The 14794-nt window shown below is 37.2% G+C and overlaps 1 protein-coding gene across 1 annotated transcript in view; it reads right to left on the bottom strand.

The window, feature by feature from the left end:
• The window catches only part of LOC128736107 (uncharacterized), a 105319-nt gene that overhangs the window by 45523 nt on the left and 45002 nt on the right, over positions 1 to 14794 (bottom strand). The window contains exons 3-5 of the mRNA XM_053830587.1: positions 7257 to 7402; positions 7017 to 7183; positions 6757 to 6951 (exon numbers count right to left, since the gene is read on the bottom strand). Of these exons, the coding sequence (XP_053686562.1) occupies positions 6757 to 6951; positions 7017 to 7183; positions 7257 to 7402 (508 nt within the window). The remainder of the gene's footprint in view (positions 1 to 6756; positions 6952 to 7016; positions 7184 to 7256; positions 7403 to 14794) is intronic.

Below are 14794 nucleotides of genomic sequence, written 5' to 3'. Positions count from 1 at the left end.
TTTTAACTACGAAGTTGATTTGTAACATCAATCCTGATTGTTTTTTCCATATAAACGAAGGTGTATCCGTTCGATTCATTGTATTTAAAAAAACGCTTCATTCATTATACAAGTGTTATAAGAGCTCATGGTACATATAGTACAACTTCGATACAGGACAATCCGATATAAGACAATTTTTTTTCTCGATATATGACAAATCTATTTGACATAGCTAGTAACAATACCAGAGCTAATTTTCCATTCCAAGATCGGTGCCATGAAGATGTCCATTATTTCAAAATAACCCTAAGAATTGTTAGAAACTAATAGCTCAAACAAATAGTGAATCGTTCAAAAAACGTAAACTCATAACACAGAGCAAAATTGGCGACCGCTAATGCAATTTTTTGCAAAAATCATGTTTCGATGTAAGACAAGTTCGTTATAAGACAACTTTTTGAAATTATAAATTGTCTTATATAGAGGTATCCCTTTACCGATACCTATCGGAAAATAGCTAAATTTCTTTTTTCCTTGGCAAAACAACTGTCATGATCGGGAATCGAAGTTGAGCTCATTTGCTGTATTAACCGTAAGAACGGTTAACGATGCTGCAAAACACAGAACCACGACGACGGCATATTAAGTTGCTCATAGTCATAGCTAAAGAAATATATTTTCTTCTTCGTACAATCTTCGCAGCTCGATCTCATTAATAACGATGCCAGACAATGATCGTGCGTCAAATGCGTATTTATGCAAAATGTGCTACGAATCTGTGCTCGTACCAAATACGGATTATTCGTAATAACAGTATTTTCGGTTAAAAAATAAACTTACGAATGGTAATTTTTTTATCAGTTTCGAATATACTTTTACGAATATTTTTTCTAAAAAATACTAAATTATGTTCTCAGTGTACACAAAGTGTCCCATTATGAATTAATAAAAGTACCTGATGGTCTCATTAAAGCCATTTGCCTGCAGTTATGAATACAATTTTATCCCATAAATTATACTGCTGGTACCCATACAGCCCAATTTCAAACATACCGTAAGTGCAAACCCTTATTTCATTCTAGAGCAGAGAAAACAATATTCCGAAGTTTAAAGGCAATATTTTAAACAGCTGCATCCTTCTTGGTAGAAACATCTCTCTCGTTTCGTCCTGTGTTATATCTCGTTTCAACGTGGATGATGTACCACACTTAGATTCCCAAGTGGTAGCACTCTACAGTTATTGGCTCATAAATTCACATGCTCGTAGGTGAACTCAGTGTTTTTATCTGAAATGAATCTAAACCGTGTAACTGTGCCGGTGGCAACTGGCTTCATCTGACTGACCAGAGGACACAGTGGTCGAACGATGATGTGTGCTTCGGAAAGCAGGTTAGCAATTGAGATTGAAACTGTCGATCTTTTGTCGCCCCAGGGTTGGTAGCTATCGATATGGTGTGCCTCAGCGTGTCCGGTCCACAAGAGATACCGGATAAAATACAGTAACGAGTAGCAATGATTCGTTACCGGATTGTAAAGCACGTCACGTTCGGGATGCTGGACAAGAAGGGTACTTTCCTATGTCTTAAGTGGCTTATGTATGCTTCAATTTGACATCTCAGAGACGAATGCGAAATTGAATGTGTTATAGGAGGTGCTGGTTATGGCACAAATCAAAGGGTAGAAGCGAAGAAATGGAAAGTTTTAGTCTTCATTTTTTGTCCTATTTAAAGTTACGACATCGAAGATTTAAATTTACTGCCGTTGGAGTTTTAGTCTTATAAACCCTATTCACTAGAGAGCACTTTTAGAACGTTATATGAAAGGTTCACGAGGAAGAAAAAATTCTAAATGTACTAACACTCGCGTATCTGAATCTATTTATTTATTTATTTAGAATAATGGTACATAACACAATCTTAATCTGTTGGTAGATTAAAGTTTTCGAGCTAGGACTTGAAGCACCGGTTTGCGGCCCTCTTTAGACTTAAAACTGTAATTATGGAAAAGTTTTGAACGAAAGTTGTTGCGGACTATCTTTGGCGGAGTAGGATGCTGGATGGCTTTGTCTAACGTGGGTCTTCGTCTACTTTCCCGACATAGTCACGAAAAATCAGCATTATAACTAACTTTTATGCGATTTACATTCAATTAAAAGCTAAAAATCATTATTTTTCAAAAATAAAAGTCCTATCCACTTCTATCCAATTTGAATATAACGAAGAGCATTAGCAGCAGATTACTGGGAGTGAAAATATCGAAATTTGAGCTCTAATTCAAACTACTTGCAATTTTTTGTGCAAGCTGGATAGCACGTGTACATGGTATAATGAATACATGCATAAAATTTTGTAAACAATTGTGTTTGTCTATGGTAGATGAAAGCAAATCGTGTGCAGTTTTCGTAAGACGAACTGCCTGAAGGCTGCGGTGGGCCAGACATGTCGGGAGGATGCCGGATGACAATGTGGTGAGATCTGTTCTTTTCAAGGAATCCACTGGCACTAAAAATATGTAACAACAAAAGTAATCCCAACGTGCTAGATGACTCGACCAGATCGAAGCTTACTTGCGAGATTCAATGAATTGAATATAAGCTTCTAAATCCAAGGCATTGCCTGATAGGCGATCTAAATCCTTATATAGAGAGAGTACCATAAATGACCATACGTAACCTCACGGATTTTTTCAGACTTATAGTTATATCTTATCGATAGTTATATCTCGAGTAAAATTTAATCTCTAAAATGAGCCAAATGACTCGTGATTTCAGGTTTTTAGCTTATGTTTAATGAAAATACATCAGGAATAATAATCATGACGTCACGAACTTCTTGCAGTTCAACACAACGCAAGACTATTGTTCATGTTTTTGTGCTGCCTTATATCATGATTTGACAGAATTTCAAGCTATATAATTTCACAATTTTATTCATGGTATCGCAATCGGATTTCTTTAAGTGTATAAATTCGGATAGATTAATTAATTTTCTATAGAAGTTGTAGGTGCAAGAACGAACGTAAATTTCGTACTTTTTCAACTTTCTTTCAAACTGTGGAAATATTAATCCATCGGATAACAGATTTGTAAGATTGGAAGTCTCTTTTTACTATATATTTATAGTTAAAAGTGAATAACATAAAATAAAAAACGAAATAGATTAGATGGGACGCGAAATTGATTCAAAAATCGGGTACACCATTGCGAAGAATGTGTCATATGTCCCTAAAGCTGGCAGTACAAAGTTAGCAGAACATTAATTGCACCATTCAGTTAATTGATGCTCAATTAATGCTAATTAATGCTCCTAACGACGAATTTAATGCTCCATTGTTTCATAGGAAAAAACAATGCTCTGCTAGCTTTAGCTAAAGTTAGCAAGACAATGTTCGGAAATGGTACTTCCGGTGCAGATAGAGCTACGAGTTTAGTTAATGCTTCTAGCATGAAACAGAAATGACAATTTAAACAATGGAATTTTCAAAAATCGGCCAAAAAAATTTCTCTCGTTTTTGTCTTTTTTCGTAGATTTTTGCATGGAAAATAATAATGTATATATTTAAACCAAGAATAGATTTGGTATTCACGTTTAAACTTAAAGTAAAAATGCTAATTTTTTATTGCTCGATTAAAAAAATCTCTTCGTTTTTTTACGCCCCTCACTTTCAGTGGCCCAATACCGGAAGGACAAAAACTTTATAAATTATTTGTAATGGCCTTATTATTATTGCAATGTTTAAATATTTACAGCTACAGTTACGGTCTTGGATGCACAAAGGATTCAAACTATGCAAGCATTTTCCGCTTACAAAATTCAAATATTTTTGACGTCGTAAATATAGCCAATGTATTCAAGGATTAATATTGATAAGGATTATCTCAGCAGGTGTTCCTAACATATTTGGAAATATTTCACTCTTTGAAGTTGGGCATTTAAAAGAAGAGAACAGTGCGAAGGACGCTCCGTAGGTATTTGGTAGAAGGAATTTATTGTCTGGAATACACATTATAGTAAGTAAACCGCATATCCACGTTACAGATTGAAGGTCAAGTTTCGCGAATTAGGGCAAATGACTTTAAAGTTGTGTTGCATTATTGAGACAATCAGGACGGGCTCTTGATCAAATTATTCCATTGTCTTGCATGGTATTCAGTTTTCACCAAATTGTGGAACAGTATAATATCGATTCATAATCGAACCATGGAGAAACATGAAAAGCATTTTAAGTGACGTTTCCTGCTGTTTCCATTCGCTTAGTACAACACACGGTAAGTGCTTTGCAAAAGAATATTGAGTAAGTTTTGCTTGTTCTCAGCTTGTTTCCATTAGCAAACCGGCAGCATTACACTTCATTATTCATGCATGGATTAAATTATTCACGCATGGAAGATTCCCTTTTTGTTCGATCGGCTTATCAAATTAATTTCACATCAAACATGAATTACTGAGAAACGTGTGTTTACTGCATGTTATCTGATATTCGTCTGGTTTGGAATTGCGGTAATGTTCGCACAATTTAATCGGAATCATTGAATCCTGATTATGTTTAAAATCTCACATGTTGCATATGTAGTGAATAGGAGGCACTAAAATACTGCAAAAGTTCAATAGATATTCGTAGCGTGACAAATTGCGATGCGATATCAGTTGAGCAACATTGTAACGAGTGAGTAGTAAGGAGGCTTGAGTCAAAGACGTTCAGTCGTAACTATATAAAACTGTAATAACATTTTCTCAAGAAGAAAACATAATAGATTTTTATATCCGTTAGCATAAATTATTTGCCTATTTCAAATCCCTTTTTGAAAAATAGTTAAAAACAGTTCATTTTCGTACTCAGTTTGTAAATTGATAATACTTTGATTTGAAACTTCGGATACCTTTCTTTAGATGCTTTCAATGCTTTTATGATATTCTTCATCAATGTAAGAATATATCAATGAAAATTATCCAACTCCAAACTCGAGCTTCGGCTAAAAGTTCCCTTTCCGCGTAGCTTTTGCATTGTCTCAAGACAGGAAAACAACACCCTAAAAGAAATTAAACGCTTTACATCCACCAGAAGAGACGTCAATTATGTCATAATTTCCGGAAAATCGTCTCAGCTAAAAAGTTAAAACTCTTTTATTATTCTCCCCAAGTGTCTACAATACTATCTGACGGAAGTGTGAGGCAAACATTTAATTTAGGTTGTTCGGTTTCTTGGTGCGAAAAGCAAGAAAGGAATGGTGTTTAGTTAGCTTTCACAAGTAGATAAGCATTGCTTCGCATAAAAGGGACGTTTGAAAGACGACTCAAGAGTGAAAGAATAAATGCGCATCCATTTCATTGTTTTCACTTAACACAACGGAAAAGTCAATGGGTAAAGTGAATTTCTGTTTGTTCTACTATTTAGATAGCGTGAAGGTGTTTCCTGTGGGGTGCTGCTTCGTAGAGCTTGCAGGACAGGAAATTTGGCTCCAATGTTTTTCTTTTCTGATTGTCTTTTCTTTGGTGAAGATATAATCACAAAATGGTTCAGTTTTTGCATGAAAGTCGGCTGCTTTTGCTTCATTTAGATACGAGATAATGAAAACAAGTGCAAGTCAAGAAGAAAAAAGCTGAGAAAATTATTCTTTTGATTAAATGTATTTTAATTGAAGATTCCAGCTTGTTCGTTTTTGAGGTGTGAAGATGATCACAAATATGTTTTGAGGGACCCCTTCAAACAACGCACCGTCACTGGCACATACGTTGGCGTTTTATAATAATTTTGGCCTCTACCACCAATTGAACTGAAAGGTCGAAATTTTCCGTGGTATGGATAAGCGCAAGTTCTGGAGAGACACAATTCGACATGCTTCTAGAATATTCTAGAATCTAGGATATATAGAATTCTAGGATCACGCAGATTTATGTGAGTTTTTATGACACTAGAATATTCTAGAAACGTTTCAAGACGAAAATCAAAATGATTATGGTTTGGGTTTTGCGTTTATACAAAAAAAAGTTATATATATAATTGATGTAAGGTAGTTGATAGCTGAAATATATATTCATGTAGTGTTTTGTTATTTTGATGAAAGAATGGAAAGTTAGATATTTTTTGATAGAATTTAAACAATTTTCTAAAATTCCCAAAATTAATCGTGTAGTTAGATTGTATCTATACAATTTAATTTATGTCACTGTTGTGACATTTTACCAAAAATAGACATTGTAAATGCCTGTCTGTAACATCTTCGCTATACGATGGGTTGAATTTTCAATTGAATTTCCCAAATGAAATTATACATAGAGATAAAATTGATTCGTTATTATATGCACACCAAAAATTATGTTGAGAGCTTTGTATTAGTTGTTTTTTGTTTGATTACATTTGTAGTTATGTTGAACCGAAAAATAAGAAAAGAAAACGCACCAATGAGAGACAGTGTGTGCAGTGAAATAAACGTCTAGTACCGTACACATTATTTAGAAGTGACTAGTTAGTGTTATCAACTGTAGTGGGTAGTGCAATTAGAGCATGTGAAAGTGAGCAACATATCTCGTATACTATTAAATTTCGGTTAAAAAACTCATCAGAAGAAGTGAAGTCTGTTTGTTGGGGAAATCTAGACAATAAAGTGTTTTGGTTATGCTTTGGACAGTTGAGTGGAACACAAATTCGCTTATTATAGAACACTAAACGATAAAAAAATCATTTATAACGAACGGGATTCAATAGAATATGGTTGGGGTCTAGTGATTAAAATATCAATGTAATGCATAAAAAGCTCAGGCAGTTTTGGCCTACCTGATGCGAATGCTGTCCATTACAGCTACCATTGGCACAGACGCCTGTTCCAGGTACTTTGAGCTGCTCCTGCTTGTAGTCTGGTTGATATGGAAGTAACATTCGGATCTTACCCCATCGATTAAAAAATAACGCTATAGCACCAGCCCATACTATCAACACTAACACTACGATTCCGATCTCTACACCACGGATCTGCAAATTAAAATCAAACCGTAAATTTTACTCCCACGCTTTGCTACTAGAAATTTAGAATTTACCGTTGGAAGTTCTCGGGAGGTGGAGTTAACTGAGATGTTGCCGAACTCATCGCTGAAGATGCCGAACCCGCTCAACGACGGTGCAGTGTCCGCATGTGGCGATATCGGTGGCCCGCTGTTCCCAGCAAGCGCACCGGAGTCCTGCTGGTACGACGTCCTGGGAGGCTCTGCGGGATGATGTGATTTGTAACATTTTAATTAAATCCAGGCTGCTCCGAAGCGAAATCAGAAGGACCTTACCCAGCGTTCTGAATACGATTGGCCTGCTGCGGTACTTTTTCCCGTTCCAAACGGCCGCTACCGTCAGCTGGTACTGAGTGTCGGGTGACAATCCTCCGAGGGTAACTGCCTCACGGTTTCCGGCCACCACTACGACAACCCTGTAACTTAAAGTTAATCAATTATCTTGCTATGCCACACACTACCACGACAGACGACTATGGGCTGTGACTATTTAATAACCCACGTAAAACGGTTGGAAACAGGCACAAAAATAGAAGCTTAATTAGCAACAGCCGCAGCAGCAGGTGCTCACCAAGGTTTATGTCAATCATCAGCTTTCAATTTCAAGACAAGCGAAGTTAACGTATAACTTTGATAAAGTCGATGCTAAACTGGTTAAGAAAATTTGCAACAAAAATTTGCTATTTTGAAACATTCACGAGGAAGCTTTCAATAACTTAGCTTCAAAATTAAAACGTTGTTATAAAGCTTAGAATAATTGAAATTCAAATGCTAAGGTAACAATAAGACATGCATTGAGCAGATGATTTGGATGATGTTATTATCAAAAACTACAGTACTCCGTATATCTATTGTAGGTTTCCTATTTGGTTTCATCATAAGTCTATCATTTGTTTGAGAATCCCCACAAGTGTTACGAATTTGCGCCAATATTATGGATGAAGGCGTTCGTCCATGATATTGGCGCAAAATCGTAATGCTCGTTGAAAGAGAATAATTTGCGTTTGTTAACTAAATCTACAATGCATTAAGAATTCATATCCATGAACTAGCAAATATTGTACACTAAACTTGAAAATATATAGACGCATGGCTAGGCAGTCTGGCATCGTTAGTATCGCCATACTTTGTTCGCAAAGTGCCTGCCTGTCATGTGAAAGGAAGAGGGTGGCGGTAGAAGTGACCCAATGGACACCAAGCCAGAGCCAATGGTCAACAAAGCAAATGAACGACGAATAAAGGATTGAAGTGTCAATCTATTTTGTCAGAAAACCACTGAAATGTCACAAAGTACAGATGTACTGAATAAGAACGGGAAACGAAATATGTCACCGATAAAATCTGTTCCGCACGCATTGAAATGTGAGTGTAAAGGTCGGCTTTCCTCGGTATAACGATCTGGATTATTATGTTGCCTAGTCTAAGATTGCGATTATCCATGTTTGTAAGAGAAGAAAATATGGAAATTTGTCGAGAAATTCCTAATTCGGCAGTCCTTTTGGAGATGTGGAAAAATAATTGCTTTCTGCGTGGCTTTTGAAATAGTAAGAGGTGAACCAAGGTAAAAATATATAAAGCAGCAATTCAGTTATAGGGTAGATGCTCCAGTAATGGAGGGATTATGTCGGGGGGTAGTGTGTAAAGACAATTTAAACGCTCAATTTATCAGTTTTCAATTGAACTATATGATAATATGGTGCACCATAGTGTTGGCTTTAAATACATACCAAAATTATAGCATTCTGCTGGTTAATATATCTAAAATATTGCTTTTCCTGACATTAGTATGTGCTCCTAAAGTAGTGGTAATGTTCCTATAATAGTGGAAAATTTGCCTATAATAGTGGAATGTTGTTTACCGCCTTAGCAACGCTTGCAATGAGCATGGCAGCATGTGAATAACAACGTAGGCTTGTTAAAATGCTATGGATTGTTTCGAATTTCTTAAGCAATTGTACTCTATTGGACTGCTCAAAAGAAATTTGTAATTTTTGCAACAGCATCTTGAATTTTAACTGTGTACCTTAGATAAAACTGTTAACAAATAAATATTTAACAATAGAAAACTGAAATTATCTTGAAATCCGCCAAAATTATGATATATTTCGAGTATCCACCACTACTGGTACTACCACAACTACTGGATCATCTACCCTAGTTTGTTTTATTGGAAAAGAGGGGCTTTCGTTAAAAAATTGCCAATACTTGGTACAATATATGAAAAGCAATCATATGACTGATTTAGTGTATTATAATAAAAATCAGAGCATTCCATCTAAATATAATCGACTGATAACGAATCGATATAATAACTGCGCTCGTTGGTTCATATATTACCAAAGACCGTGTGTCTCCATCGTCAATAAATAGAAGGAGACACATCATTCACCTTCCGGATGAACCAAAAATATTCGCACAGTCTCCTTGTATAGATTCCTTGTATAGGAATCGTGTCGAGGAATTCTGCAGATGACTCAATTTAGATTCATTTGACAGTACCGTTTCAGCCCAAGTAAAGCGGGGTACGCTGCTGAAAAGAAAACAACTCAAGAAAAAATCTTGCTATTTACCGAAGAAATTTTGACAACTCCAATGCAAGCAACCACCTGTCATTTTTTCTTGTGGTAATAATTGCGCCGGATATTATTCCGTACGGAAAAGTGACGTTTTAATTCACCTGCATGTAAAACTGCGCTATCTGAACGTGAAATAATATTTCTTATGAAGTGCGTACTGCTTAAGAAATCGTAAACGCAATCGATTTCTTGAGCATTTCTTGTCCTATCTTTTTACCCATTACTTTTCAGCAGCGTACCCCGCTTAACACAATTGGTCTTAAAAAAGAATTGATAACAGATTTAAAACAAACCTAATTGCTGACCTTCCTTTTTCCCATATTCATTTAGAACCAATTTATGACGGAAAAAGCGCAAGAAACGAGCTAAAATGTAACATGTTTGTGAAATATTTCAAAGTAACGCGTATGCGTTGCATGGTTTTCGCACTACCAACAGAAAAGCTTATTTGACACATTCCACGCACTTGTACAGCAAGAAATCGGTATTTAACACTGCAAATTTCAACTCATATTATACTTGATATGTACCAGTTATTATTGAACTACAAAGAAAACGTAGTTCTCAACACAATCAACATACAGAACGTTTAATAATTAGCACATTGAAGTGTACACATATTAAAACATGGTTGAAAAAGCGGTATTTCTGCGATGGTGTCCTGTTATGAAATGTAACTTGTTATATCTGCCTAAATAACAATCTATATTTAAAAGTAAATACTATGTTAGAAAGTACATTTAACAGACATACTTTAAAACTTAGTCACAAACGTATTTTTTGCTAGCGGGAGCAAAATGTCAATGAAAGTCGGGTCCTCGTCGTAACGGGACACGCTGGAATGTGTCATTTGCGCTGTTGACAGGATTTTTTTTTCTGATATTTCCCTGAAGTTATGTATTTACAAGCCAAATAGGGTAGATTTACCAGTGGTGTACCAGTAATAGTGGAAACTCGAAACATTTCATAATTTTGGCGGATTTTAGAATGATTTCGATTGAATATCAATTTTCGATTGTTAAATGTATAGTTTTATCTAACGTATATAGTTAAAATTTAAGATGTTGGTGCAGAAATTACAAATTCCTTTTGACAAGCCTACGTTGTTATCCACCAGCTGCCATGCACACTGCAAGCGTTACTAAGGGCGGTAAATAAAATTCCACCATTATAGGCAAATTTTCCACTATTATAGGAACATTGCCACTACTTTAGGAGCACAGACTAATGCCAGTAAAAGTAATATTTTAGACATATTAACCAACAGAATGGTTTAATTTTGGTATGTATATAAAGCCAACATTATGGCGCACCATATTATTATATTGTTCAATTGGAAACTGGTAAATTGAGCATTCTAATGGTCTTCAAATACTTTCCCCTGACATAATCCCTCCATTACTGGAGCATCTACCCTAATGTCAGATATTTTTCGCATAGAATGGCCAAAATATCTTTCGGCAATTCACCAATCAATCAAAGCAATATTGTAGCGTTCAAATAATCTAAACTAAAGTGCGATTTTAAATCTAGTCGTTGCAATTCCGACATCACGTCCGTCACCGCGCTATTGATGGCGCCCCACGCTCTTTGCTCTGCGCACATTATCTGCACAACGTTGTCGGTGTTGGTGTCTACTGCAACGAGCGCAAGCATCTCACATCTAGCGGCTTCGAAACGCGGACAATGAAACATCACATGCTTCGGCCTTTCCTCGGCTACCGAACAAACGGGGCAAAAGGGCGACCATACCCGCTCACGCGGATGTAGATACTTCTTAAAGCATCCATGGATGATCTGATCAAAATTGAATGAGGTAAAATAGCCTATGCCTATGCCTATGCCTATGTCTAGCCTATGAATCCACCGGTCGTGTTCAGCGTGGTCCCATTCCGCCTGCCACCGCCTGATAGAGTCCAGCCCAACTCTGTCCCTAGCGCCCCCGACGTTCCTCTGCCTATGCCACACGATATCCTCATTTAGAAGTATGCATATTGGAATCATGGCTTCAATGACCCCGATTGCATCCAGCGATATGGTACGCGCACTGACATTTTTTTTTCAGACTTGCCTAATTGAACTTACTACCCAAAGTCGGGGCCCATGTCGGTACACCATACCTCAATACCGCCATGGCGACGCTGGCTATCAGACGTCTCTTACTGCTGCTAGGTCCATAGCCGTTTGGCATAATCTTGGACAGCGCAGTAACCGCTGTTGACGCCTTATCACAAGCTTAATCGACATCGCTGGTGAAGTTCAGTATATTATCTGCCGTTACACCCAGATATTTCACATAACGTCTAGAGACAATCACTTGTCCTCCTACGATAACGGGAACTTGTCCTCCTACGATAACGATAACCGCCTTGCGGTTGCTGATCATAACCGCTTCCGTCTTGTGACGTGCCAATCGTAGATTGACACCAGCCATCCATCCCTCTATTGTGCTTATGACGTCCGATGTCAGCATTTCCACCTCTTCGAGAAACTCGCCCACCACTGTTAGGACGCTATCGACGACGAAGCCTGTGATCTCGATCCCAGTGTGCATCTCGAGCCTCAACAGCCCATCGTACATGGCATTCCAGAGCATAGGACTGAGGATCGATCCCTGTGGAGCACCCGCTGTCATTTTGTACTTCTTCGCTTCATCAGCTGTGTCGTACAGTTGCGTCCGGCTCGCGGAGTAGCGCTTTGACGGCATCGACAGTGGACTTCCCCTTACGGAATCCAAGCTGCGTCCTTGCAAGCCCGGTATTATTTTCCACAACGGACGCTAGCCTGCTTAGGAATATCCGCTCTAGTAACTTGACTAGCCTGTCAAGTAGGCAAATCGGCCTGTACGATGAGGTACCCTTGGGGGTTTCTCTGGCTTCCATTTGTCTGGAAATTCGCATGAAGCATAAGGACCGTTTCTTCGTTTTTAGACCCCTGGCAACCAGATTGTGCTTCTCGTTCGTGACCGGAATGAGTGTGTCATTCGCTTGACCGTAAGGGGACTGAGGCCACCTACTCTCTGGATCGTGTTGCGGGAATAACCCTTTCACGGTGACTTTCATCTTGTACGGGCAGCTTTCCTGCGGAGTAGACGCACCCGTTATCACCCGACAGCTCCCTAGGGGTTTGAATCCGCAGCTTAGATCGTCTTAGATAAAGCTTCCAGCAGACTCCACGTGAACATCTGGCCGCAATTAGGCGTAGAAGAGTTTCAGATTTGCTAGTCCATTTCATTGAGGTACGAGGCGTTTTCGTGCAATGTGTTACATAACGGCGTCTGGTTACTGCTGGTGTCAGACATGGCTATATTTTATCACCGCTACTGTTTCTCATCCTTATGGATGAGATATTAGTTGAAGCGATTGACAGTAGACCAAGCTAAAAGTTGTCTGGGACTGTAATGATGAAGCAGCTATATGACCTTGACCTAACTGACAACATTGTCTTGCTCCTTTTTATCCAAGCTGGGGGATCTACGGATTAAACCAAGCTATAATTGGAGCCCAATAAAACCAGGATCGAGCCTCGTCCTCCCAGGACCTTTGGATCGCCGGTAATAATGAACCGTTGAACCACAGCGGAGACAAAAGCGAGACTCCAAAACCCCCTTATTAAGTTTACGACGTACTTCAAACTTTACCAACACTGGCGGGTTAAATTATTTTTTGGATTGTTGTTGGATATTTTTCTACCATCCTCTACGTTAATTGTAGAAAACTACCGTTATAAAAACTAATTATATCATTAAAGAACAAGACAAAAACACGAGGTTAGTCTATTTGTACTTTGTAGATCACATGAACGATTTTAGATAAGGCCATTATTTTTAAAGTTTTTGACCCCCCCTTCCGACATTCGAAATTGGTTTTAAAAATCGGGGGACTAAAAAAAATTGTTAAACTTGAGTAAAATTTTTTAGTATTAGATATAAAATTATCTATGTGTTTTACCGCCTAAAGAACTCGAAAAAAAAGAGCGTATGGAGTGTAAACGTTTCTAGCACGAAATAAAAGTGGAAGTACAAATAGTGTAATTTCCGAAAATTGGCAAAAAAAAATCTTTCGATTTTGACTCTATTTTGGATGGTTTTTGCTTGGAAAATAATAACGTATGTATAAAAAGCAAGAATATCCCACTACGACGTCGTGCAAATTGAAATTGTTCAAATGTCATAATCAACATAATCGACAATGCACATAAACATTATTTGTTTGTACTGATCTAGCGCATTTAATCTGTTTCACATTCCGTTTTCCCAATGATTCTGTTAGAAATCCGGTCGGAGAATGAAATATTCGCTGCTTGCAACTGCCAATTAAATCAGACCACCGAAACAATAACAAAGAGGGTGGCCAGCTCATACAAATTTCAGCATATTTAGTTTAGTTACCAGTTGTTCAAATTAAAAACTAACCTCTTTAGTTGGCATGAAAAATCGTTCAAATTGGCGGAGGTCCACGGCATAAATTTAATAAAAGTTTCATATTTCGTATTCTAGTAAGACGCTCATAAAAAACTTTAGTTAGAATCAAATTTATATAAAGTATATAGTATATTTATTTGATAATGCACTGTTCAAGAAGCATAATGTTTATAGCATTATACCTTGCTTATCAAAATGATGCATATAGAAATATAAAAATATGGAAAGGATCCTTGCATAAGTCTAAAATAATGGATTGAAATTGTGACCTTCCCTAGGAGAAACAAACAAAAATAAACAAACAATTTTATAGACAAAGTTGACCACGACCTACATTAAACTGGTGCCGGTCCCATTTGATTAGTCCTCGAAAATAAATTTACTGCTGTTGATAATGGTACTCCAAAAATAGAAAACAAATAATATGACAATAACGTCGTAGTCGCATTTGGGTCAAAAATAGAAATCCAATTATATTGATTCGTCAATGCTATCTAGCTGACGAAAACCGGAAAAACACAAACCGGAAAGCATAAACCGTAAAAGCCTATCGCATCAGAATATCATTTATGCATAAGTCACTTTACGGCCTTAGAACGATATTTATTTGTGACGGATTCATTGTGCATGATTGCCTTGAATAATGAAGGAAATTTGATTGAATCATTACAAATTGACTTCTAAATGATGTGTTCCTAAGGGCATTATGGAAATTATTTAATTAAAATACTGCAGCAATTTTCAATAATAGTGATAATCTAGACCTATAAAGGCGTAGAAGAACGCTGTCATATTTGTCACCACAGTGATGAAAG

The sequence above is a fragment of the Sabethes cyaneus genome, chromosome 2 (genome assembly GCF_943734655.1).
Source record: "Sabethes cyaneus chromosome 2, idSabCyanKW18_F2, whole genome shotgun sequence".
Classification (NCBI taxonomy): Eukaryota; Metazoa; Arthropoda; class Insecta; order Diptera; family Culicidae; genus Sabethes; species Sabethes cyaneus.
The sequence above is the reverse complement of the archived record's forward strand: the minus strand, read 5'-3'. Positions and strand labels throughout refer to the sequence as shown.